This window comes from Xenopus laevis, chromosome 5S (assembly GCF_017654675.1).
Source record: "Xenopus laevis strain J_2021 chromosome 5S, Xenopus_laevis_v10.1, whole genome shotgun sequence".
NCBI classification, from domain to species: domain Eukaryota; kingdom Metazoa; phylum Chordata; class Amphibia; order Anura; family Pipidae; genus Xenopus; species Xenopus laevis.
The window spans coordinates 95,513,736-95,541,029 of NC_054380.1; the positions used below are offsets into that span (position 1 = coordinate 95,513,736).

At 38.7% G+C, this 27,294-nt stretch overlaps 1 protein-coding gene across 5 annotated transcripts; it reads right to left on the reverse strand.

The window, feature by feature from the left end:
- On the reverse strand, positions 1-27,294 carry mfn1.S (mitofusin 1 S homeolog). Of its 5 annotated transcripts, XM_041564049.1 has the most exons (19): positions 26,511-27,294; positions 22,882-23,023; positions 21,646-21,767; positions 19,770-19,905; positions 18,873-19,035; positions 18,140-18,264; positions 17,851-17,959; positions 14,620-14,727; positions 13,571-13,724; positions 13,099-13,232; positions 9,451-9,572; positions 8,339-8,465; positions 6,327-6,431; positions 5,695-5,797; positions 5,271-5,497; positions 4,845-4,997; positions 3,664-3,860; positions 3,224-3,358; positions 1-1,810 (listed from the first exon to the last, which is right to left on the reverse strand). In XM_041564049.1, the coding sequence occupies exons 3-19, from the start codon at positions 21,758-21,760 to the stop codon at positions 1,741-1,743; spliced, it is 2,283 nt and encodes a 760-aa protein (XP_041419983.1). In that variant the 5' UTR covers positions 21,761-21,767; positions 22,882-23,023; positions 26,511-27,294; the 3' UTR covers positions 1-1,740. The 5 variants fall into 5 exon arrangements, with proteins under 5 accessions (XP_041419983.1, XP_018120012.1, XP_018120010.1 ...); XM_018264523.2 differs by lacking the exon at positions 22,882-23,023 and having other exon boundaries at positions 26,586-27,293; XM_018264521.2 differs by lacking the exon at positions 22,882-23,023 and having other exon boundaries at positions 26,511-27,292.

Consider the following 27,294-nt stretch of genomic DNA (forward strand, 5'->3'; position numbering starts at 1 on the left):
TAACATTCCAGTACGCATTTATTACAAATAGTCAGTGGTCTGATTGTTACAGTATAAATGGAACTCAAAGCTGTCATTATCTATGCCTTTCTGCACTCCTGGTTCTGGCTCTTGAAAGAATATAGCCAAGACTTATCTGTTAATCAGCTGGCTTCAGCTATACTGTTTCAGAAGTAAGAACCACTAGTGCAGAAAACAGCAAGTCACAAGAGAAATTCGGCTTTTCATCAAAATCACAAAGAATTAAATCTGTAAGAAATGTATCTAGTTAATGCTTGAAATGACAATGATACCCAAGAAAACACTATTTCGGGGTTTACATCCCTTTAAGGCCACTTCTGCAAGACACACCATTTTTGTATTATAGTTTTGCTACTCATTTCCCAATGAATGGACTTACATTTCCTATGATGAGTTCTGTGCAGTCTCTTGCTCAGGGAAGAGGAGTTTGTAGAAACACTGACTGCATCAAACTCATTAATATCACACTACACTTCTCAGCAATCTGCAAACTATAGAAATACCCTACTGATCCTTCATTGCTATTGGACAGCCACCACTAGTGGGTTTGCCAGTTCTCCAGCCCATACAGCAATGGCCCCCAACCTTTTTTACCCATGAAAAAGTCCCTGATGGTGCCAAATAAGGGATGTGATTGGCTATTTGGAAGCCTCTATGTGAACTGCCAGCCTATAGGAGGCTCGGTTTGGCAGTACATCTTGTTTTTATGCAACTAAAACTCACCTTTAAGCAATAATTCAGAAAAAATTATCTTGTGTCAAAAAAGGGGAGGTATATATACTCTTTAAATCACCTGGATCAGCACCGATCAGGTGATAACAGCTTGGAGAACATGTATCAATGCTTTGACCAAGGTTAGACCATAGTCTGTGATTCTGAAAGGGGAGGGTTACAATGGTCTAGCTGGGCCACCAATAGTTGCACTACACCTCCCACAAACTTCAGGGATGCCCAATGAACCTGCCTGTTTTTTTCCCACTGACTGATTATTCCAAGACGACTGCGGGTAAATAAACACAGTTAATAAAATAGTCGTGGAGCTTGTCCCATAGACAGCTGCAGGGAAGCCATAGCATATGTTACCATTCAAAAATAAATAGGTCAGGGCCTTTCCCAAAGAATAGAGTAGCCATTTATACATACATTATCTATTCCCCTTACTAGAGGGGTAGGTGATATCTGCAACATTAATATGCAAGGGAAACAAAAAAAGTAATGTAGTGTAATGTCTCACAGTAGAAGTAATAAAAAAGCAAGTCACAACTCTAGAAACACAAATGGCTACAAATCCAAGGTGCAGAGTGGGGCCCCTATTGTAGGACTGGTTAACAACCTGTAGCTCTCTCTTACTGAACTAGAACAAGGAAGAAATCTATAGATGAACATTAGGGTGTAGCCCATTCTGTCACCAAAATATCAGAACATGGCACACAATTCATAAGCTGAAAGCTTCCCAGGCAGTGGCACAGAAAATAATAAAATGCCAATAATTTACTTCTATCAAGATTTAACTTTTGCCTTCATTTGTGCTAAAACCGTGCTGTTTCTCTGTTGCCTATACACAAAAATACATTTTATTTGCCAAAATATAAATATATATTCCTCTTTTCCATGAACACTTAATGAGAGCTGAGTGTGCAAGTCTGTACAATATCCAGTGCTTGGGGAAGGCAGTTTATGTTCACTGGTTGCCATCTTCAGTACAAGGATCTGCAGGCGTTACTTATTGTGAGGTAGAAAGCTCTTTGAGAAATGTCTCAATTCTCCTTCAATTTGCGATGCTCGGTTTCTGTAAGTCACACAATAAACAGAACAAAAGCAACTTACTTATATACCATATCTCTGAAGTCATTTTAGACCATTGCCTATAACATGGGGGGAAAATGGTTCATCTGAGGAGCTACAAACTACACACACATTACACAAGAGAGGACATACATCAGAAGTCTCTTTAGATGCCACATAAAAGAGCTTGGCCACCAGAAACAGCTGTTTGCAACATAAACAAAAGGTTTTGGTATTGACAGTTATTACTAAATGATCTCTTCATTCCAGGGAGAGTAAGAGTGCCTATGATTGAGTGTCCATGTTTTGAAAAGGGCAACTGGCTTGATTAAAGACTGGGCAGCCAGAGGGCATTATGGTCCACATGATCCTTTTTAATTGGCCTCATAACAAGACAAACATGTCAGTTCCTGTAACTGTACAGTCAAAGACCTAGAACTTCAGAATGAAAATAGAGAAGTGTTCTGATGTCAGGCTACTCAGGAAAGAGATCAGAAGCCTTGGAGGCCCTTTCCCGGCTCCTTCCTGACCAGAGCAACATCAGAACACTTCTCCGTTTTTCCTTCTGAAGGAGTATGTCTCTGTACAGTTATAGGAACTGACCAGCAGGTGGCGATGGTTGTTTTTTTAAATTAGTGCATTTCATTAAACAAAAGAAGAAAGAAAAAAAAACAGCTTAAAGAAATTGTTCAGTGTAAAAATAAAAACTGGGTAAATAGATAGGCTGTGCAAAATAAAAAATGTTTCCAATATAGTTAGTTAGCCAAAAATGTAATGTATAAAGGCTGGAGTGACTGGATGTCTAATATAATAGAACATAACACTACTTCCTGCTTTGCAGCTCTCTTGGTTTCCACTGATTGGTTACCAGGCAGTAATCAATCAATGACTTGAAGAGAGGCTACATGGGTCATATCTGTTGCTTTTGAATCTGAGCTGAATGCTGAGGATCAATTGCAAACTCACTGAACAGTTATGTCCCATGTGGCCCGGCTTAAAGTCACTGACTAACTCAGAGTTAGAGAGCTGCAAAGCAGGAAGTGGTGTTCTGTTCTATTATATTAGACACCCAGTCACTCCAACCTTTATACATTACATTTGTGGCTAACTAACTATATTGAAAACATGTTTTATTTTGCACAGCCTGTCTATTTACCCAATTTTTAATTTTACACTGAACTGTTCCTTTACCTCGTATTAATTGCTTCATTTGTAAATCTATTTATTTATATTGTTTCACACTATTTGTACAGAACTGCAGATTATGTTGGTGCTTTAAAAATGTGATATTGATATATACATTGCCGGTAGGCAATATGGAGAGTCTCTCCATTTAATAAAACTATAGAAGCATCGGTTTCCTTAGCCAAAAGGTCATTATGGATTACATTTTCTAATGTCTCACACTCTCCAGTACCTGAGTACTTTGGAGTTACTCTGAATTTGCTCCAGTTCATCGATTTCTCCAGAAAGTTTGTCTATGGCCTCTGTTAGGTCTCTCTCCGTCACATCTACTTGTTGACTTAATCGTTTAAAAGTGTTGTCCAGCTCCCTAGTGAAAAATAAAAGACACAAGGAAAATGTATTTAAAAAGTATATTTTATACTGCTCTATTCCAAGATATAGAAAAAAAAACAAGAGTTATTGAAAAATAAAATGACTGCAAATCTAAGTGCTCTAAGGAACAGTTTTATTACAGAGAAAATTATCTGATTAAAATGGACTCTATGTAAGATAGAGTATCTGTATTTGAAGCTTTCTTATATGGGGGTTTCTGGGTAAAAGATCCCATACATTTACAAAAGAAACTTTAAAAGCCTTGTACATTGGAAAGTTGTTTTTCTTCCCATAACTCACTTCTGAACCTGTTGACTGCAGTTGGCACTGGTGAAACTAACAATCATCTTCAGTTTCTGAGCAGCATAATTCACAAACTGCCTTTTGAAAGCTTTCTCTTTGGCTCTTGTTGTCCATGTCAGACGTTCATAAAGGTATAAACTGCCGTAGGCCAATAACATTCCAGTGATCAACCTCCACCCTACAGTCCTCCAGACCTGAAACAAAACAAACACATGATAAAGAAGCATGGTGTTACTTACTATAGCGTCACTGACTGTATATGATACATTTATAAATACACAAATACAGTTTAAACTCGTTTACATTCACCTGCACAGTCACACAATTACTAGAAGGTCATAGCCCTGACCTCCAAGTTTTCTTGCCTGATAAACTGTGTTGATTCAGCCTATTACAACGCCTACAAAGGTAAAAGGGATTTAGAAGTAGCCTCATTTCTTCTGAATTGCGGAGGTCGTCGATATAATCCCATTTAGTGTACAATTAGAATTCATGTTACTGTATAACTTTGCATTTATCAACAGTGACCCTCATTTGCATATTTGCTGCCCCTAATGTATTTAAAGCGATACCGTCATGTTCCTATAATAATCATAGGAACGTGTCAATATCGAGGAGGTGCTGCACTCCAGCCCCACGAACCTTCGTTAACTCGACCATCCGACACTGCTAAATGATCTTCTGTGTTGTGTGATGCTGGGCTGGGGGAGGTGTGATCCTTCCATAGGCCGATTACAAATGAAAACAGGACTTTTCCACCCCCAGCCCAGCGTCACTGAAACAACACAGAATATCTGTTCGCTGCGTCAGAGGGTCGGCTTAACGAAGGTTCCCAGGGTGGCTTTGGGGGGGCTTATAGTCAAAATTTTCGGCATGCAGCATCTCCTAGATATGGACACGTTCCTATGAATTTTATGGGAACGTGTCGGTATTGCTTTAAATCACACTGCAGAGTAGATATGTGCTCTCTGTATATATATTGTATGTGTAAGGATATAATGGATTTGTGTGTGTGTGTGTGTGTGTGTGTGTGTGTGTGTGTGTGTGTGTGTGTGTGTGTGTGTGTGTGTGTGTGTGTGTGTGTGTGTGTGTTGTGTGTGTGTGTGTGTGTGTGTGTGTGTGTGTGTGTGTGTGTGTGTGTGTGTGTGTGTGTGTGTGTGTGTGTATAAGATACTCACAACTCCACCAACTACGATGACACCCATTGAACCCCTTGATGTTAGAGATGCCAATCCTGACATGACAGAAAGCATGAGTTCCTCTTGAGAAGCAGGCTGAGGGGGTAACACTTGGTTACCTGTTGCTGAAGGTGTAGTTACAGGCCGGGGAATCTGAAAAAAACATTTATAAAGGAACCACTTACCAGAATAAAGACAATTCAAGTCACATTATAAAATAAATGAATGGCAATACATACTATGACAATATAAAAGCAAATATCTGATTGGTTGCTATGTGCAACATCATTAGTTTTTCTGCAATGTTTTACACAGCATGATAAATAGGCCCCTAAATGTTACCGTACCCTTTAGCAAATTAACCCAAATAATATATATATATATATATATATATATATATATATAGTGAATGATGCATAAGGATACCTGAAAGATTGGTTCTGCAAAGCCCAATAAAAGGTGGCTGTTTTTACAGCCAAGGAACCGATTCGCAAGTGATGTCAAACCAAAGGAAAAACGAAACTCAACGTCTTCTTGGAAGTCACAGCACAACTTTTCACAGTTGATGTTGTAGCTGAGGTCAAACTTTTTACACGGCAGAGACGTAGGGGTCTGATCTTGCACAGAGGGCGGCAGTAAAGGCATCAGCTTTTCTGTTAGAGTTCGGATAAAGAAGACAACAACATAAACGTGAAACCTTTGCGTAAAAAGGAAATTCCTGGAAAATTTTAGTACCAATACAGCCTGATCATATCCCACAGCACAAAGGTTAGAGTTACACTAGTAGGACCGTGCTAGGAAAGCCTCAAGACTGTTTCATTTAAGAGCATGGAAGAAAATGGGATTTTACCAATGATATCTTCTTGTGCTTTCTGGATGGATGTGTTCGCTGCATTGGAACAGCGATCGGCCAGTTTTCTCCCCATGCCATTTTCTATGTGAATGTTCAGTTCCTGGTATTAAATAACATTCAGTTGATTTTGCAAAGTAGTTCTGCTTCCTGTATACACCATAAAAGCAATTCTGATGCCTAGCCTGGGCTTTTCTGGATAAGGGATCGTTAGACCACCACTTAGGCTGCTAAAATATTTGAACATCAAATAAACCCAATAGAATTGTTTTGCCAGCAATATGGAATGATACAGCTTAGTTACCATCAAGTGCAAGATAAATCATTTTTGAAAATTAGAATCATTTGCTTAACTAAGACTTCATGGAAAATGATATTCAAATAGTTCAGATTTATTGCCCGTACGTATTCAGCCTTCTTATATATAGATTTCAAAATTCTGATCTACTATATATATACGGTAGTAAGGAGAATGACTGTGTTATAAGAACTTTCTATTTAGCTTTACTGGTTGTTGTTGCAGTTTCTAAAAGCTGTTTGAACTTCTTTATAAATACTTGCCCTTGGCTTTGTCACATAAATGCATGTTGTGAATGTTGTAACTTGAAATGAAGAAATACAGTAGAGCTTACATTCTTGTATAGCTTCAAAACTGGTAAAGATGGGTGGAACTCAGCATCAAACTTGTCAACCAGAAGGGAAAGTTGGTGTATCTCATCCATCATTGCATCAGAGACCTGCACACATACACACAAATGACAATGTACAATCACAGCCCTTTAGCAGGGAAGATCTGAGTCTCCAAAGATGCCCCAGTAGCTCCCCATCTTTTTTTCTGCTGATTCACTGCACATGCTCTGTGCTGCTGTCACTTACTGAGCTTAGGGACCCACCCACAATATACAGTACACATCATAGAATATAAATGTCACAATATAAGGCTGATTAGTAATTAATACAGATAATTACTACATGGCAGCACCAGTGCAATTAGCATCAGAATTTAATAATCAGTCCTGTAGCATCATCTTATATTACAGACCAACCTCATTTTCTGACACTTTCCAAGATAGTGACCCCCTGTGACAAGTTTGAAGTCCTGGATCATTGCTGCTATTGACAAGCTGAAACTTTAGGCTGGTGCAATAAGTTCAGTATATAAAATATGGAATTTTTAGCCATATTCATATTTAGGGTTTAGTTCTCCTTTAATATCCTGAATACATGCTGTTCTGCCTATGTGCGAACTAGACATAATAGCAAGGTTACCAAATGCAGGAGGCATTTTGTGTTGCTTCCCCACTGAGTTCTAGCTTTTCTGTCACACTGAGCTTTAGAACAGAACAGAAGAGTATCAGGAGATGCTTCCTGGATCAATGAATTAAGGTCATTTTCTCTGGTCCCCTGCTCAGACAAAACAGCAGAGGGTGCTCCTGTTACACATTCAGTACTTTAGAAGTGTAAATAGGTCAACAACATGAAGTGTAAAAAAAAAAATCTGCTTTAGAGTTCTAGTCAGGAGACAAATTGGTTAAGGGCAACAGTATATGCACCACTGATTAAAGGAGAAGGAAAGCTACGGAGGCATTTTATTGCCAATAGATTAGCTGCAATAGTGCAGGCTAGAATGCTATATTTATTCTGTAGAATGCTTTACCATACCTGAGTAAAAAGCTCTAGAAGCCCTCTGTTTATTTAAGATAGCAGCTGCAGTATTAGCTTGGTGTGACATCACTTCCTGCCTGAGTTTCTCCCTGCTCACTTATAGTTCTGAGCTCAGATTACAGCAGAGAAGGGAGGGAGGAGGAAGAGGAGCAAACTGAGCATGCTCACGCCCAGGGCAATGAGGTTTAAGCTGAAGGCAGGAAGTCTAATACAGAAGCCCATGTGTACACAATAGAAGGAAAGAAATGCAGTGTTTCTTTTGAAAGGGGACTCAGAGCAGCATTACTTTGAGGGTTTACTGGTATATTTAAGTGGACTTTTCTGATAAGGCTTACTTAGTTTTAACCTTTCCTTCTCCTTTAAAATACCAAGACCTAAGTTGGATCACTTCCCATTCATTTATACTAGTTGCTGGTTATAACTGCCATGATGTGGAACCTGGCCAATTCACATTCATGGAAAATAAGAAGGAGCAGGAACAGGTATTGGACCTGTTATCCAGAATATTCAGGAGCAGGGGTTTTCCGGATAACGGCTCTTTCCATAATTTGGATCTCGATACTTTAAGTCTACTAAAAAAGCATGTACACATTAAATAAACCCAGTAGGATTGTTTTGCCTCCAATAAGAATTAATTATATCTTAGTTGGGATCAAGTACACAGGGCTATTTTTATTATGATAGAGAAAAAGGAAATCATTTTATGTGCATTATTTCATTATATTGGAGTCTATGGGTGATGACCTTTCCATAATTCAGAACTTTTTGGATAACAGGTTTCCGGATAATGGATCATATACCTGTAGCTGGCATGTTGCCCAGCACAATAGTACCAGTAATCAATGCTGCATGTACAATAGCCTTGAAAGTTCAATAATTATGTATTTCATTTTCATGGGAGATTTAACAGTTGTTAGATTGTAACAGCAAAGACAACAAACACAATTCCCCCGTAGCACATTTCAGCCAGTGAGCTGACCTGTTCATTGACTTCCTTTGTGATATGTAGAATCCTTCTCTCAATTTCCTCGGTTAGGATCAGCATTTGTGTCTTCACATACTCAAGCCTGTCATTCTGATTCTCTCTCTCTACCATGCACCGTACCCTGAAATGACCCACATCCAGCAGTCAAGAGAAAGAAGTCCTTGGATTGTTGCCACGTATCACGTTAATCAGGTGCAGACAAATGGATGTTCCACTCTTTACTACTATTGTTATTATTATTATTATTATTATTTTTAAATAATGAGCCCGTACTACTTATTAGCATTGTGGCACATACAATGTCTGAATCTTATTTGTATAAAGTCACATGAAAGATACAGAAATGTTACTTCTGCTGAATTATTGTAGATCCATGGCATCATCAATGCTGCAGCTGAAGGAAAGAGGTCTGGTGTACATTAAACTAAACCTTCAAACGAAGTGAATGCAAAATTGATGAGGGTGCCATTCTGCATTGTATATTCAATATTTGGTTTTCATTCCAAGGAATTAAAGGGAAACATGTACAGTTAATATGAATGCATTTTATTACAACAGCGCCACCTGCTGGTCAGTTTTTGACCACAAAGTAGTCAAGGAAGTTCTTCTGCTTAGGAAAGATTTGAGAGAAGAACATCAGAGCAGTCTTTTTTTTTTTCTCCTGACATTTTCCTTGACTACTTGGTGGTCAGAAACTGGTGTCGCTGCTATAACACAATTAATTCATATTAACAGTACATGTATCCCTTAATAATATGGAATAAAAAAGATAGGAATGAAAAGTGCAGTATTGGATGTAAACATAGTGGTGAAAGGGAACCTGGACCCCCCCCCCTTCCTATTTGCAAAAATTTTGAGCGAGTGTTTTGGCAGTAAAGACCATTTGTCACTGCTCCGTGTGCATCAGATAAGGCACTTTACATTTAATTGTATTAAAAGCAGCAAAAGGCTGACATGCCTCACACAAATACATGTAAACTATGAGGGACATTTTTTTAATTACATTTACTTTTAGGTCTATAAATTAGATATGAGCTTTCTACATTTACCACTGCACAAACATTAATGTAACTAAAGTGAAGCAATCATCAGCTGTACGGTCCTACCTTTTGTCTGCTGCCTTGATGTTTATAGTATCCATAATAGCTTTCACGGTATCAGTAATTTGTTTAGCTGTGATAGTGTGCTGCTCAAACTTTGTTTTCACTGCTGACTGCGAGATACATTCCTGTGGGGCCCAAGTCACAACACATTACTGTGATTCCATACAAAGCCAGTCAGGAATTACACGAGGCAGGTGGCACCAAATAGTGCCCAAAAGAAACACTTCCTGCTGCCAAAAATATAATAACTATAAGCAGAAAACATAATAATAATACAAAACAAAAAGATATGAAACAAGGAAGCAGCAGGGATGTGTCTCTTCTACCCCATTTTTTCCACCGCAGTAATGTGATACTCCCATCAAGCGAAATCAAACTGGTTTAAAAAAAAATAAATTAAAAAAAAAAAGTATATATATATATGTGATCTAGGTTCCCATACCTGTATCTATTTTAAAAGTCATATTTAAATAAAGTACTCAAATATGTTAAAAGCAAAATACAGAAAGTTATGAGCCCAGTTCACCGACTTCTGGAACGAGAATGTCCTCATGTTGGCTCCATCTATCTTTGATTAACAACGTCACAACTACAAGAATGCCCACCTTCCAACCCAGCACAGCTACAGTTAAACTCAGATCTACAGGGTCAGAGCTAGTGCTACTGGTGCAGGAACTGAAGATTCAAACACGGAATTACAAAACAATACAGCTGAATAGAAAATTATATAAGATGATTACAGTTTATGACATTATACATTACTTCGATAATGCAGTTGCGAGACTGGATCCTTTTTTATTGTTTTTTTTCTCCTATTGTAGACTTAATCTGGGGGTCTCCAATCTTTTGGAGCAACATTCAGATAAATATAGAGTTGGGCAGGACTGCAAGCATGAAAAATTTTCCTGGGTGGTGCAAAATCAGGGCTGTGATTGGTTATTTCAGTGATACCCAACCAGTGGCTTGTGAGCAACATGTTGCTCCCCAGCCCCTTGGATGTTGCTCCCAGTGGCCTCAAGCAGGTGCTTATTTTTGAATTCCTGGCTTAAAGGCAAGTTTTGGTTGCATAAAAACTGCCAACTGCCAACTGGAGCCTCCATTGGACTGCCAGTCAATTCAGGGGCTACTAAGCAGTCAATCACAGCCCTTAATTGGCACCTCTAGGAACTTCTTTCATGCTTGTGTTGCTCTTCAACTCTTTTTACATTTGAATGTGGCTCACAGGTTAAAAATGTTGGGGGCCCCTGGGTTATTTGGTATCCCTATGCAGAATAGCAGCTTACAGGAGACTCTGTTTGGCAATAAACATGGTTTTTATGCAACCAAAACTTGCCTCCAAGCCTGAAATTAAAAAATAAGCACCTGTCATGAGGCTCCCTAGAGCAACATCCAATAATTTGGCAAGCAACATGTTGCTCATGAGCTACTGGTTGGGGATCACTCGCATGACATGGCTTAGTAATTCTAGAAGTGGCACCACTTTGTAACAAAGGTGCTGCTTGATAATAAAAGTGTCCATAATAATAAAATAGGGCCAGAAATCTCATTAAACACTTAATAAAACATAAGAAAGAGAAAAAAATGATTTGGGTCAGGTCCTTATTTGTAGTCAGGATTTATCTTGAGTAAATATTTCATGCTATGGTTCTCGGAGGTAACCATACTATCGCACATAACAACAACAACACATTGCAAAATCAGGTTGTGTACTAGACTACAAAAAAATTGTTACTTCAGCATACTGATTGATGTTGAGGGTTTTAAATAAAAACAAAGAAGGAAAGCAAAACATTATGTTAGAAACAGAAAGAAAACAAATACTGAAAGTTTTGTTCCCCAAAGAAATAAATCTAGAGGTCAGCAATGATCAACAAGAGGTTGCACAGAAAACACACACTGTTACAGCTTGGCTAGGCTGCAAGAGGAAAGAACTGAAACAAGCGAGAGAGGTTAGTGTGAGCAATAGCAAACATTCCCACGTCATTCATAGTACATGCATTTCAATGATACAGCAAGGGTGAGAAATGGTCATATTTAATCACTTACTACTAAGGAAAAATGGCAAGTGTGCTCTCATCTTGTAAATCATTCTGACAAGTGAGTAAATTACCAGAAGTATGTTAAACAATGATAATGGCTGGCAAACTGACCAGGAAGAAATAAGCACCATCAAACAAGCTAAAGAAATGATGGACCCTCACTTTTTTGTACTCCCAAAACCCTTGCCCACCCTTTTCAGCAACATCACAGGGACCACTAGTAGCTGTGCTAGAGTGCATAAACAGTGAAATGAAAGCCCCAATAATAGTAAATTGCTGTCAAGGAATAATAAGATTTTATTCATTACCAGCGGTAGTCACTCTGTGATATTGCCAAACTGACTAATGAAGGATATTGTGCTTAGTAATTCACTTCCAAGACTAGGTCACACAGAACATCACAGTACAATTAGCGCCCACATTAAAGGGGCAAAAAAATAAAAATAAAATCCCATTTTTACTTTCTTTAATGAAAAATAAAACTATCTCCTATATACTTTAATTAAAAAACGTGTATTGTTTTTATAATAAACCTGACTGTATGCAGTTAAATTCCCCCTTCGTTTTACTTGCTTTGACAGCTGCAGATAGGACAGTCCCAAACTGCTCTGATGGGAAACTGAGCATCTTTGTTTGTTTCCCTATAAAGCAGCCGGCGACTGTGTAGAGATTTGTATCCAAAGACCCAGTGTAGTCTGTATATTCTGATTATTAATCAGTCTTGCTATATCGGCTTCTATGGCAGATATTACTTGACTTGTGCGGTTTGGATAATTGATGACAATCCCTAAGCTTAACCTCCCAACTGAAGCCCAGACAACACTGAGCATGTGCGTGGTCTTGGTCTTACAAAGATATTTAACAAAGTTACAAGATGACAGCCCCCTGCGGCTGTTTGTTTAATTGGGCTTCTGGTGCAGTAAGTTCCTGTTTTTGTTTATATAAACAAGCTGCTGTGTAGCCATGGGGGCAGCCATTGAAGCACAGGATATACAGTAGATAAGTTCTGAAGAATTCCATTGTATACTACAGAGCTTATCTGTTATCTGCTGTGTGTCCTGTGCCTAATCTCCTTTTTCACCTTTGAATGGCTGCCCCCATGGCTACACAGCAGCTTGTTTACATAAACTATAGTAGTGTTTCTGAAGCAAGCACATTTGTTTACCAGTACAGTGCAGCACTACATGATATTGTCATTCCTTTAAAACACATTTTTTGGCGTTACTTTTCCTTTAAGCAGAATGCACTATGTGCCTAGCTTCCCCGCCATCAATTTACACAAAGGGAACTTACTAAATTTTTCAAAAAAAATTCGGCAATCTTGGTCCCACGGGCTGGGACTGGAGTAATCCCTCCTTTTTCACACTAACTGGGTGGTCTTTTGTTCATCCAATATAGTATTTATATTGAGAAATGCTCTTTGTAATATCAGGTGTTTCATACCCATATTGTGGTAACTATTTCCCAATATTAAATTATATTTAATAATGTATATAATATAGAATAAATATAATATATATATATATATATATTTCATACTGCCAATGGATCGCAACATAATGCAGTCTCCTGATTTCATAGCTGAAGCTTAAAAATATGGTATCTGACTCACCAGTGGGGCCTGTATCGGGTCAGTCCTTAAAAATTGGCTTGCAGTGTAAAGAAAATGGTGCATTACCTCGAACAGCTTTTCAAACTTCTGGAATTCCAAGAATCTGGTGTGAAATCCTTCAGCAAGTGCAGCACCTGCACAAGTTACAAGATCCTTTACTGGCCTGATAAATATGATCATCAAGACACTTCAGATCACAAGGATTAGCAAATTGGTTTTGCATCATGTGCATCTCCAATTCTCCAACTAACTCACACTGGCTTCAATAATTCACAAGGCCCTTCTACTGCTACTATGGAGCATGTTTTTGCCTCAGCAAGGTCATATTAGCTTTGGAAATCTAGGCAACTGCTTGTGTTTTTCCTCTCACCATAGTTGAAGTTAATGTTATGGCAAAATAATTTTCTCTGTCTACCACTGGATAATAAATAAATACAAACATAGAGCAAGAACAAACAGAAATCATACCCACCGGCCTCTGGCATCCCTTGTGCCTTGTGCATTCTGGCATTCAGAACTTCCTTGGCTGAAACAAAAAAGATGCGCTTTTGTGCCTCTGAGGAATCCACCACTTTCAATTCATCCACAAGAAAAGACTGACAACGTTCCATGTGTTGTTTACGTACCTATATGCACAAATAAACTACATCAGTTTTAATCTATCATTGCACAGGAGCAATGGGTGGAACGTTTTATCACTTATTGCAATTTCCTCAGAAGCAAAACTGGTGTACTCCTGAAGCAGTCACAATGACTAAAAGCATCAAGTTTAATACTTAAAGGAAAACTAAACCCTCAAAATGAATACTTAAGCAACAGATAGTTTATATCAAACTAAATTGTCGTATTAAAGAATCTTACCAAACCGGTATATATTTTTACGTAATTATTACCCTTTTACATCTCTTCCTCTAAGCCCCCATTTTATGATATTCTTCTCTGTGCTGCCTCGGAAATTACCTGACCAGAAATACTACAACTCTTACAGGAAGAAGTGTGGAAGCATTAGACAGAACTTTGTCTGTTAATTAACTCATGTGACCTAACATGTAAGTTTTGTTTGTGTGCACCGTGAATCCTAGGGGCAGCTCTTCTTTTTAAAAATGGCAATTTTCATTTTATGATTACCCAATGATACATACTACTAAAAAAGTATATTAAATGGTTTATTTACATGAAGCAGGGTTTTACATATGAGCTGTTTTATGCAATATATTTTGTTCGGAGGATATTGTTTTCCTTTAATTCCCCTTTAGAGAAGTGGAAACCCATGCAACGGAGAGAAAGCTGAGTGGCCCAATATATTATGATAGCATAGTGGAATACCCTTTTGAAAAGTGTACATTCAATACTTCTGTAATAAACAGATTTAGTTTGCTCTCCAATTATATTTTAAATTGGCAGCTAACTTGATGGGTATTTGCCTACCTCTGGATCAACTTGTAGAGAGTTTTAGAAGACTCAGCATGACTGACTGTTTAACAACTAAGTCACCTTGAATTATTCATTGTACATACTCACATCTTCCATATACTCTGGTTCAGATGCAGAGGCATCCCAGCGATTGTTAAGGATAAATATATTAGGCTTGGAAAGTTTCTCATTGACCTTATAGAAAAAATGTTTCTCCTAAAAACAGAGACGGAGAAAGGATTTTCAGAATTATTTTGTTATAAGATTTAGTGTTTCACTAATGTACCGTATAGCACCATTAAAATATTCCCAGTTATAGTTGGATTTTTTATCCCTTTTTTGTTTTGGATGAGCTCTGCAAGATTTCTCTAGGGGAAAAATGTAACAACTAGCAATTCCTTTTAATACCTTTTATATTAACATCCATGTCTCTGTAAGGAAATTAGATAAAAAATATTCAGCATATAAAAAAAGCGTAGAAGAAACCATGTACTAAATATATAAGTTCTTTGTCTGCAACAGAAGTAATGTGAGAGCTCTTCCTCTAGTTGCCCCAAAGACTTCAGCAACTGAGACAGTAAACGGACAATGTCCAGTGACTGCAGCCTGAAGTGGTGTTGTCGTGGCGGACAAAAGAGGAGCCTGTCAAATGACATATATTGTGTAATATATACATATGAAAAAATTTGGGAACCCCTCTTAATTCTTTGGAGTTTTGTTTATCATTGGCTGAGCTTTCAAAGTAGCAACTTCATTTTTATATATAACATGCTTTATGGAATTTTAGCATTGACATAAAGTTTATTGGATTAACAGAAAATATGCAATATGCATCATAACAAAATTAGACAGGTGCATACATTTGGGCACCCCAACAGAGCTACTATATCAATACTTAGTTGAGCCTCCTTTTGCAAATGTAACAGCCTCTATATGCCTCCTATAGCCTTTGATGAGTGTCTGGATTCTGGATGGTGGTATTTTTAACCAATCGTCCATACAAAATCTCTCCATTTCAGTTAAAGGGGTTGTTCGCCATTAAAGTTTCTTATGATGTAGAGAGTGATATTCCGAGACAATTTGCAATTGGTTTTCGTTTTTTGTTATTTGTGGTTCTTGAGTTATTCAGCTCTTTATTTAGCTGCTCTACAGTTTGCAATTTCAGCAATCTGGTTGCTAGGGTCCAAATTACCCTAGCAACCATGCACTGATTTGAATAAGAGACAGGAATATGAATAGGAGAGGGCAAGAATAGAAAGAGGAGTAACAAAAAGTAGCAATAACAATACATTTGTAGCCTTTATAGAGCATTTGTTTTTAGATGGAGTCAGTGACCCTTATTTGAAAGCTCTAAAGGGTCAGGAGGAAAAGGCAAAAAACTAAAAAAAAAAAAAAAAAAAAGTAAAACATATACAGTAAATAATGAAGACCTATTGCAAAATTTCTAAGGACTGGACATTCTATAACATACTAAAATTTACCTCAAAGGTAAACTACCCCTTCAAATTTGATGGCTGCTGAGCATGGACAGTCTGCTTCAAATCATCCCATTGATTTTCAGTGATTTTCAAGTCGGGGGACTGTGACGGCCATTCCAGAATATTGTACTTCTCCCTCTGCATAAATGCCTTTGTAGATTTCCAAGTGTGTTAGGGTCAGTCTTGTTGGAATATCCAACCCCTGCGTAACTTTGTGACTGATGATTGAACATTATGCTGAAGAATTAGTTGATATTGGGTTGAATTCATCTGACCCTGGACTTTAACAAGGGCCCAGTCCCTGAACTAGTCACACAGCCACACAGCATGATGGAACCTCCACCAAATTTGACAGTAGGTAGCAGGTGTTTATCTTGGAATGAGAAGAAAAGTGCTTTCTGTTATAACCAAATAACACAATTTTTGTCTCATCAGTCCAAAGCACTTTGTTCCAAAATGGCTTGTCTAAATGAGCGACTCTGTTTGTAGGTGCAGAAAGGGCTTCTTTCTCATCACCCTGCCATACAGATGTTCTTTGTGCAAATTGCGCTGAATTGTAGAACAATGTACAGATACACCATCTGCAGCAAGATGTTCTTGCAGATCTTTGGAGGTGATCTTTGGGTTGTCTGTAACCATTCTCACAATCATCCACATATGCCTCTCCTGTATTTTTCTTGGCCTGCCAGAACTGGGTTTTACAGCAACTGTGCCTGTGGCCTTCCATTTCCTGAATACATTCCTTACAGTTGAAACTGACAGTTTAAACCTCTGAAATAGCTTTTTGTAGCCTTCCCCTAAACCATGATACTGAACAATCTTTGTTTTCAGATCATTATGAGAGTTGCTTTGAGGATCCCATGCTGTCACTCTTTAGAGGAGAGTGAAACAGAAGCACAACTTGCAATTGCCACCTTAAGTGATACTGACACTAGAAAAGTTCCTAAACCTGGCTGTTTTGCCAACCTGACTATCCCATCTCAGTCCATCAGTTAAGAGTTTCTAATGCTAACGGACTCCTGCTGAACAAATATGGCAGGCCCTTATACTGGAACATTGGGCATCAGACAGGTAACGTAAAAGCATTGTGCAAATACTTTATGGCAAAGTTATAAAAAAAAAAAAGAGTTTAATTTCTGGTGTCAGGATCTCTTTAAATACCTTTTCTCATGATTGGACACACCTGCCTATGAAGTTCAAGGCTTAACAAGCTAATCCAACCAATTTGGTGTTGCCAGTAATGAGTATTGAGCAGTTACATGCATTCAAATTAGCAAAATTACAAGGGTACACAAAATATTTGCAAAGCCAGTTTTTCACATTTGATTTCATACAACTAAATACTGCTTCACTAAAAATCTTTGTTCAGAAAACCAATACTCAGATGTTCCTGGGAAATGAAAGACATACCACTGTTGTCTTATCTGTTGAAAGTGGAGTAAATTATTATGCAGGCTGAGAGAGGTTCCCAAATGTTTTTATATCACTGTACACATTTTCACACACAAACAAATATTTATTTTCTTACTCAAAATGACCCGACATAATCCAAATGCAGCCCAGTGATAAGCATTGACATATCTTTATCAGACAGTTATCACAATGACAAAAAAAAAAAAATTAAGATAAACTGAGAGAGATCAAAAAACATCACACTAAGGTAAGAGCAGCACCAGATTAGCAGTCAGGCCAATTATCTTGCAAGCACCATTACTCCACCAGGGTTCAACTGACCCCCAAATTCCTAACGCTTGTCCTAAACACATGGCTTTGCAACATAAATAACTACAACATAGTGTGGCAGACATTATGGCATAAACACACACTTCAAAAAATATTTCATATCATCATATAATCTCACCGTGTTCATGAGAGTAGATTCTGAATTTGCCACCAGAACAAAGACATCTGCATCCAAGCAAAATTTATCAATCCAGCTATCCAGCTCTGTTGTCACATCTGTTCCTGGACTGCACAAATAATATATTGTTCATGGCATGTGCTGTTGCCCTTTTTTTGCTTATTATTATTACTAAATTGTAGATGGAAAGCATAAAACCACATAGGATGTTAGCATGAAGCAGTAGCAGTATAGTAACCCTAGGAGGTGAAATCTTACTATCAACTTGGCAGGGTGAATTTTTTTTTACCTGTCTACAAGGACTAAGTCATCTCGGAGGAGAGTACATTTTGCTTTTGGCCAGAACACATGAACAAGACAGCCAGCTCCTAAGTCTTTGTCCATATGCAGTGCGTGTGCAAGCTGATTAACAGTCTGCAAAGGTGAAAACAAAGAAAAAGTTGTAGTTCATTAACAGTTGCAAGCCCTAAGAAAGCACATTGCTGTATTACAAAGGCATTTGATGAATAGTAGATGCAAAGATGTATTATTTAATACATAGAACATAGTGGATATCTTTTAAAGGGTGGTTCACTTTTAGGGTAACTTTTAGTATGTTATAGAATGGCTAAGTCTAAGCAACTTTTCCATTGGCCTTCATTACTTATTTTTTGTAGTTTTTTTTAATTATTTGTCTGCTTCTGACACTTTCCATCTTTAAAATGGGGGGTCACCGACCCCATCTAAAACAAATGCTCTGTAAGGCTATTGTTGCTACTTTTCATAGCTCATCTGTCTGTCTCATCCTATTCACATTCCAGTCTCTTATTCAAATCAAGGCATGGTTGCTAGGGTAATTTGGAACCTAGAAACCAGATGGCTAAAATTATAAACTGAAGAGCTGCTGAATAAAAATCTAAACACAAAAACCACAAACAATAATGAAACCCAATTGCACATTCTCTCAGAATATCACTCTCTGCATCAAACTAAAAGTTAATTTAAAGGTGAACAGCCCATTTAATGTATATTTGCAGTTATACCTTTACACTTTTCTTCTCCTCTGAACCCTCTGTCATCAGATAAGCTTTGTCTCCCTCTGTACCTTCCACGCTAAGGAAGCAGTTGGTAGTGTGTCCAATGCCACTGGGCAGAACTTTATCCCACAACATAGAGTTTATCACTGTGCTCTTGCCACTACTTGTTCTGTGGGGGAAGATAAAAGTAACACAGATCAAGCAAATGATGTTTAGCATAAGAGGACTCCAAAGGCCCATTCTATAAAGGTTTAAGGCTTAAGAATAACTATGTATAAAACAGAAATAATTATGGATTCTTTCTATAATGGTATCCACAGAAAATCAGATTTTATCACTGGGTTCAACGTCATCTTGTCACCTGATCAATAGCTGAATGCTTTACAGTTAGTCTTTATTACTCACATCTGAATCCTCCACTTTTAAAGTGATTACCGGTATATTGCAGAAACTCAGTGTAGTAATTCAGATACCAGGTATGGGATCCATTATTCGGAAACCCATTATCCAGATTTACATAAAAGCTGTTTCCCATAGACTCCATTATAATAAAATAATCCAAATTTTTAAAAATTATTTCCTTTTTCGCTGTAATAATAAAACAGTACCTTGCATTTAATCCCAGCTAAGATATCATTAATCCTAAATGGAATCAAAACCAGCTTCTTGGGTTTATTTAATGTTTACATGATTTTCTAGTAAAGTTAAAGTATGAAGAGCTAAATTACTGAAAGGGCCGTTATCCCAAAAACCCCAAGTCCGGAGCATTCTGGATACAGGTCCCATACCTGTATAATATGTATGCTTTATTATATATTTTACATAGCATTCTTCTTAAATCTCAAATTAAAAGAGCTGTCATATCCAAATCATATATCTGCAAAATGTGATGAAGGCTCTTACCTGCCAAAAAATGCCACCTTCATGTTCCTACGTGCCAGAACCTCCCCAATGCCAGCTAGTTTGGTCTTAGATGTCTGAATCTTCTTTACATCATCCTCTGTACTTACATTTTGAAGTTCTGGATTCTGAAAAGTTTCTATAGAGAAATAAAGGAAGATACTGTTAAAAGCTCAAACAAATGCTGCCTTTCCGAACCTAATAAAGTCAAATATAGTTGAAATTCGATTGGGAGATTATGCAATAAAAAATGGAATATGTTAAAATCGAATGAATATTACCGACCCAAAAACCCAAATAGAATTTGATTCTATAGAACTCACTATAAGTTAACCCAGGCTGTTGGGTTAGGGTAGGGCAGTACCTAATAATAAATATGTAAGAAGATAAAAGGAGAATATAGATTGTTTGCTTAAATAAATTAAAGGGGAACTCCACACAAACATAACTTTACCTTTTAAAAAGTAAAAATAATGTCAAGCAACTTTGCAATATCAATTAAAAAATATGTAGACTTATCATTATTATTAATGGTTTGGAACAGTTCCCGAAGCCTAGCCCCCTGCTCATCTGTCTGACTACTTTGCTGAGCTGGCTGATTACTGTTACTTTGTATCAACAGCCATCTGTCCTCAGCCTGCATCCTCCAAACCCCACAATTCCCTGCACGTGTGATTTAAATAAGGAACGGAACATCACAGTGCAATGCATAGTGGGTTATGTAGTTCCTGCATGTTGTCTATAAGCTGTGGAGAAGTTGTTACAAATTGTCAGTGTTTAGTCCCTCCTTCCCTGCCAGGATTTCAAATGATGTAGAAAGAGAAGAACTGTTAAACAGTTGGATTGCAGCATAGAAAATTGCATTTATTCATACTTTTTGAAGAAACCTGTGATAGTTATATTAGGGGTTTGTGTGTTATGTGGGCTTCTTTATCAAATTTTGGTTTGGAAGCCGGAGTTCCCCTTTAATATTCAGAATATATTATGGGTGTGTTAATGATAATGGGTTTTCGGTCAAATCTCAATCTGTTATGAACACAGAAAGAATTTCTTTTTTTTACGCTTTAGTCACAGGCATTTTGACTACTGTTGCCCTCCAGTGTTTTTTTAGCAAACGTCTGTCCCTCACCAATGAATCACCTTCTCACATGATGCTGATCAGTCTGTAGTTGTAACAACGTGGTGGTCAGATGGTGTATTGACTGCTGTTGTTGTCTACAAGGGCAGTAGTGATCAAAACTCTTGGCCCGTGTGTGGGGCCCTCCGACGGGCTTCCCCGATCGATATCTGGCCGAAATTCAACCACATTTATCAAGGGTAGAATTTCAAATTCATGTGCGTTTTTTTTATATTTTTAAAACTCCCATAAACTCCGCTAAATTCGACCAATCAAAATTTATTTATAAAATCTAATTTTCTCAGCTCGGACAAATTGATTCAACCCGAAAACTCAAATCTAATTCAATTTGAGTTAGAAAAATTGATCCCTGACCTCTCCCATTGACTTATACAGGCCAGAGTATGATAAATCTTGAAATTCGAATTAAAACTCCAATCGAGTTTGGATAATTCAAAATTCGAATTTGAGAGTTCTAACCAGAAAAAAATGTAACAATTAGAATTCTCACTTCGACCCTTAATAAATCTGCCCCTTAGTGGTGAATGTAGTAAAAGATGCAGAACCTGTCCTGTGTCTAATGCTTCATTTCACTACTTTAATAACAGGAGACTAAAAGGAACAGTAACACCAAAAAATGAAAGTGTTTTAAAGTAAAGTCTCTGTGGGTTACTAGACCTGGAAAAAAAAATGCACCGGTTACTATATGCCACTGTTAATGTTGGAATGTGCAATGCTATGTTACTGAAAATAAATGAATACCTTCTACAAAGGTTACTCCTTCATTGACATATTCCACCAACTGGTCAAAGATAGAAGTAATGGCCTTCTTGGCTAACACAAAGTGCTTCAGGGGAGAGACACTTGCTTCTTCCATGATTTTCCTGGTTGAAAATAAAATGGTGGTGTTTACTACCAAGAAAATTGCCTGTCCAGATAGTAGAAAAGCAGCAATTAACAAGCAAAACCTTGCACCAATATCTTTGCCCTTAGAGCAGAGACACACCCGAATATTGGGGGAGATTAGTCACCCGGCGACAAATCACCTCTTCGGGCATCTAATCTCCCCGAACTGCCTTCCCGCAGGCTAAAATCTAAATTGTTGGTGGGATGGCACTTGGAGCACTTCGTTTTCCGAAGTCGCTGAAGTTGGGGTTGAAATAATCAACTATTGTTTGATATCATAGCTTGACCACTTTTTTGAAGCAAGACAAGGCCACCGTCAAGGATGAACAGGTTACTGCAGTCAGGAAGCTCATAGCAGATGGGGCACCAAGAGATATAATGCAAATTATATTGAATTTTTATTGAATGTTTTCATTGTATCTCCATATACTTCTCTCAGGATTAAGGTCTATATAAACTATAAAGCTAACAAAAAAAACAAAGAAAATGTAAATAAATATTGAACAGCAATAGATCTCCCAGGGGCAGGGTGATTTTTTTTTTTAATTGGGGCACCATTCTACCTATCGGAAGGACCTCCTCCCAGGGGCCCAAGTGTTGCTGGGTGAATGATGCCCATAGACTTGTATGGCAGTGTGCGTCAAAAAGAATTTGCCGTGCAGCAAAAAATTTTTGACACCCATAGACTTTAATGGGCGTTGGTGACATTTTGCCTGCGGCAAACTTTTGGCGAAACAGGTCAAATTCATTTGCCCAAGCCTACTTAAGAAATGTTTATTGTTCTAAACACAGGATTCAAACTTGTTTTATAATGCGTATGAATCTGACGACATGGATCATTAGTGTGGAACACAGTCACTGACAGAGTTTCTTTTAGAAGACTCTTATTTGCTTAGATCGATCATGCACCAAATCAATCCACAAGTCCATAACTGAGGAGTAAACAATTACATGTCTAATCCAAATGTGCATGTCACTCAAAACTAATAAAGCCAAAGGACACGAGTTTTACTGTACTGATACTACCACCTGAATCTGGAACTACAGCCAGTCTAAACACAACTGGATCAAACAGGATAGGAAGGGCGTTACCTTAATACTGTATGTTTCTGCTATCTCCATTTCAAGTGTACTAAAACAGTTATTTTTGTTGCCATTAGCCAGGGGCATTGATACAACAATATGTGCCGATGTAATCACCAGGATTGAGCCTTCTACAGAAATTGTGAAATCCCTGTTGATAGCAAAACACGAGGATAGCAAAAGTGATATTAATAACATAATAATTAGCATAATAAAACGTCACCAAAGCTGCACATGTAATTAACTTGTTTTATAATTACTGTAAGAAATCAGTGTCCTAGAATGAAGGGCATCAGAGGTACCAGTGTATTGTGTATATGACTGCAGTACAAGGAGTTCATTTACAAATAGAATATGTGTGTGTATGTGTGTGTGTGTATATATATATCTCACACACACACATGCTGTCAGTGAGTCTAAAACATACACATACCTATTTCCACTGCAGTTTTCACAGTATTCAATCTGATACAAAAAAGGTAGGAATAGTGGAAGGTGATCATGAGAAATGCTAAAATACCCTTGTGCCATTGCTCTTGGGGTAATCAGTGGTGTTACATAAAGCAGGTACCTTGCAGAAAGCTGCATCAAGCACAAAAACTTGTATTCATTTTTGCTGTATGTTTTGCTCTATTCTACTCTGCTTTCAGAGTTAAAAAATAGTCTAAGCCTTAAAGGGGACCTGTCACCCAGACATAAAAAGCTGTATAATTAAAGTCCTTTTCAAATTAAACATAAAACCCAAATTATTTTCTTAATTAAAGATATCCATACCTGTTGTATATATATATTTAAAATGTTGTCAATCATAAATTGCCTGCCCCGCCTCTACGCAGCAATTGCTTTCACTTTCCATTCTGCACTTCCTAGTTGTTGCTGCACTCTTCACATTCCCCCTCCCTCCTCACCCTCAAATTATGCAGCCAGTTCATGGGCATGTGCATCAGATCCACAATTCCGGCGAATGAATACGATTTGCTTTCCTTAATAACACTGTTTATAAAATGGCTGCTGCCTGCTTGCTGTGATTGTGTAAATCCAAGATTGAAGGGGACAAATTTAGAGAATTGATATATAGTGTAAGTAAAGTTTATTTTGTTTGTCTAACCATATAGAAAAGAATTTGGATTATTTCTTAGGGTGACAGGTCTACTTTAAGAAAACTGAATAGACTGGAGGTTGGATTCTGAATCTCTCTCCAGTCTGATTCCTCCACAGATAAGATGTGTGTTAATTTAGCAATTTGCACTCATGTTCAACATGAGTGCAAATAATAGGTCCTAAAACAAGAAATACTTCTTGCCTATTGTTTAAAAGGAAATGGTTGGTAAAAAGCTATGGTTTCTGCTATTTCTTGAGCTAGAGGACCATGTTTTGTCCTTGGGAGGATGATCAACAGTGTAACCTCTGCCTTCCCCCTTTGTGGTGACTGCTTTGTAAACAGACATTCATTACACAGGGGGGGGGTTATATATTCACTGGTAATCTAATCCGAGTGAAAGGGATAGAGTTATGGAAGGGAAAGAGGCAAGTGAGGGAATGGAAACATGAGAAAGCAGACAATATAGACTAGAGTAGCCTGCAAGGCTAATGCTACACAAGGCTGACTTGACCAATATGTGGGCACTGCACCATCTTATGTCTGTACCAAAATCACTGCTTTGGCCTGGGTACAGATTTCATAGCTGGAATGCATGAGTATACATTTTTGCACTGGAATTCACTTTGTCTCTGCACCAAGGCCATTGCAGTGTGTGCCGATACCCCAATGCCTGCTAAATAAAAGAGAATACTACATTGTAGGTAATGGCAAGAGTATGGTGTGTATGTTGGGCAGGTCAGGACATGGATTCAAAAATAGGCCTCAACATTTTAAGCACACAGAGGTCCAAACAACACTCCACCAGCCAAATAGTGACTCTCTATGGCAGTGATCCCCAACATGTTGCACACCAGCCCGTTGGCTGTTGCACTCAGTGGCCTCAAAGCAGGTGCTTTTTTAAAGAAGAAGGAAAGGTACTGAGGCATTTTATTGCCAATAGATTTGCCGCATTAGCGCAAGCTAGAATGCTATATTTATTCTGTAGAATGTTTTACCATACCTGAGTAAAAAGCTCTAGACGCTCTCTGTTTGTTTAGGATAGCAGCTGCAGTATTAGCTTGGTGTGAAATCACACCTGAGTCTTTCCCTGCTCACTTATAGCTCTGGGCTCAGATTACAGCAGAGAAAGGGGGTGAAGAGGAGCAAACTGAGCATGCTCACGCCGGGGCAAGGTTTCAGATGAAGGCAAGAAGTCTGATACAGAAGCCCATGTGTACACAATAGAAGGAAAGAAATGCTGTGTTTCTTTTGAAAGGGGACTCAGAGCAGCATTACTTTGAGGGTTACTGTTATATTTAGGCGGACATTTCTAATAAGGCTTATTTAGTTTTAACCTTTCCTTCTCCTTTAAATTATAGGCAAGTTTTGGTAGCATAAAAAACACATGTACCACCAAACAGAGCTTACTGTAGACTGTCAGTCCACTTTTTGGCTAACAAATAGCCAATCGCAGCCTGAGGATAGCATCCCCAGGGACTTATTTCTGCTTGTGATGCTCTTTTTATATTTGAATGTGGCTCATGGGTAGAAAAGGTTGGGGAGCCCTGCTCTATGGCATCCTAAAGCAGCCCCTCGGGCATTTACCAGAAGCCACAGAAAGCCAGTCCAGGCCTGATGTTAGGGCATCCTCCAGCAATTATCTTATTATCTTATTAGCTACATCCGGCTTTCAAAGTGTCAGGTTTCGGTTATTGAAAGTGTACCTGAACTTTATGCACACCTTCATTCGCTGTCAGCACTCCTATGTGCCAGGGCCGGAACTAGGGGTAGGCAGAGTAGGCACGTGCCTAGGGCGCAAAGCTGTGAGGGCGCCAGGCACGTACCTCCTCTGTCGCCTACCCCAAATCCGGTTCCCTTCTCTGGCCGACTGTTCGCGCTTTATGCGCTTCTGCGCATGCGCAACTTCGTGCATGCGCGGATACTAAAAAGCGCTGCGACTGCCGGGCCTGCCCAGCATGGCCCGGCTCTGCTATGTGCATTATCAGTCCTCCTAACCCAAAACGCTCTCAACAAGTCTAACCCTAAAGGCAGAGACACACACTCAGATTGGGGGAGATTAGTCGCTCTTCTTCGGGGCGACTAATCTCCCAGAATTGCCTCCCCCTGCCAACAGGATGGCACTCTTATTGCTTCGTTTTCCGAAGTCGCACGCTGTTTCCTGGTAAAGTGTAACCTTTAGGAAAGTGGTGCAATAAGCATTCGGGTGTGTGAGGAAGGATTGCTGGATCAGGTGCATGAGGGCTGACATGGAGTTGGGATAGAACAGAAGGGATGACAACGTGTGTCACACTGACGAACTGCTCCTTACAGAGTGCAAGCTCAGGAGCCAAATGTAAATGAAACCCATCAGCGCATGAATATCCAGAGGGAGCAACACTAGACGAGAAACCAAATAGCATAACATTGCTAAGGCCACCCGAGTCGTGCAGGTAGGGGGATAGCACACAAGTATGTTATTGAGCAGAGCGGACACGTGCAGCCACTGGAGTTGGACAGCGATAAAATAAGGCATAATACATATACACATAAAACATACAGCGTCAGCGAGATGCGCGATTCCCAGCAGTCCCTGTACGTCAACTAAACCAACATGTTATCAATCGCCGGTAACCTGACTCTGTTGTAGCCAATGGTTTGAAGAGGCGGGGGGCTGACGTCACGTCCCTTGACTGCCCTTGGAGTGTTGTTCTTCCGGGAAGAAGTCACATGATCGATTTCGCGGAACACTTTCCTTGGCGCCTGGTTTCGTTTCTACCCTTATCGCAAGCTATAGCAGTATTATGTCCTCGCGTATGTGAAGAAATGAAGTGTTCAGAGCCGCTGCCGTAAAAATAGCCAGCGCAAACGGAAGTGACGTGCTACAATAACAACAACCATATTCTCTAGTTTGGAATCGGTAGCGGCTAGTTGCTATCCTCGCAAAGGACCTGACGTGATGGTCATGTGATCCTACCATCATGTGACTGCTCCACTGCGGATTAGTGAGCGGCAAATCCAAACGTGGGAAAGTGATAGTGGGTTCTAATGGCGGGCTGCGGATTTTTGACTGGACCTGCAACTTAATCCCTGGGGTTGCCAATTTGTAGTGTACGTTTGGTACAGGTTGCAACCTCTAACTCAGGTTTAGGGGGAGTTCATTGTGTTTGTAGGGATTGAAGGAATCACTGTGCCTATGAATTTCTGTGGGGTAAGGGGGAATCACTGTGAATTAATGTCAGCAAGACTGGATTCAATATTTACACACCCAAAAGATTGTTGTTGGAGCTAGGTTTTATTTTTTTTAACCATCATTCTTGCTTAATTACAATGCAACAATGACA

What these genes read in the sequence shown, in the direction of transcription:
- mfn1.S (XM_041564049.1), bottom strand. Translation starts at nt 21,760, where the DNA reads ATGGAAGAAGCAAGTGTCTCTCCCCTGAAGCACTTTGTGTTAGCCAAG. An exon ending in AATCTACTCTCATGAACACG is followed by an intron (nt 14,728 to 17,850) that starts GTGAGATTATAT and finishes CTCTGTTTTTAG; the next exon opens with GAGAAACATTTTTTCTATAA. An exon ending in CAAAGGAAGTCAATGAACAG is followed by an intron (nt 6,432 to 8,338) that starts GTCAGCTCACTG and finishes GTATGTGTGCAG; the next exon opens with GTCTCTGATGCAATGATGGA.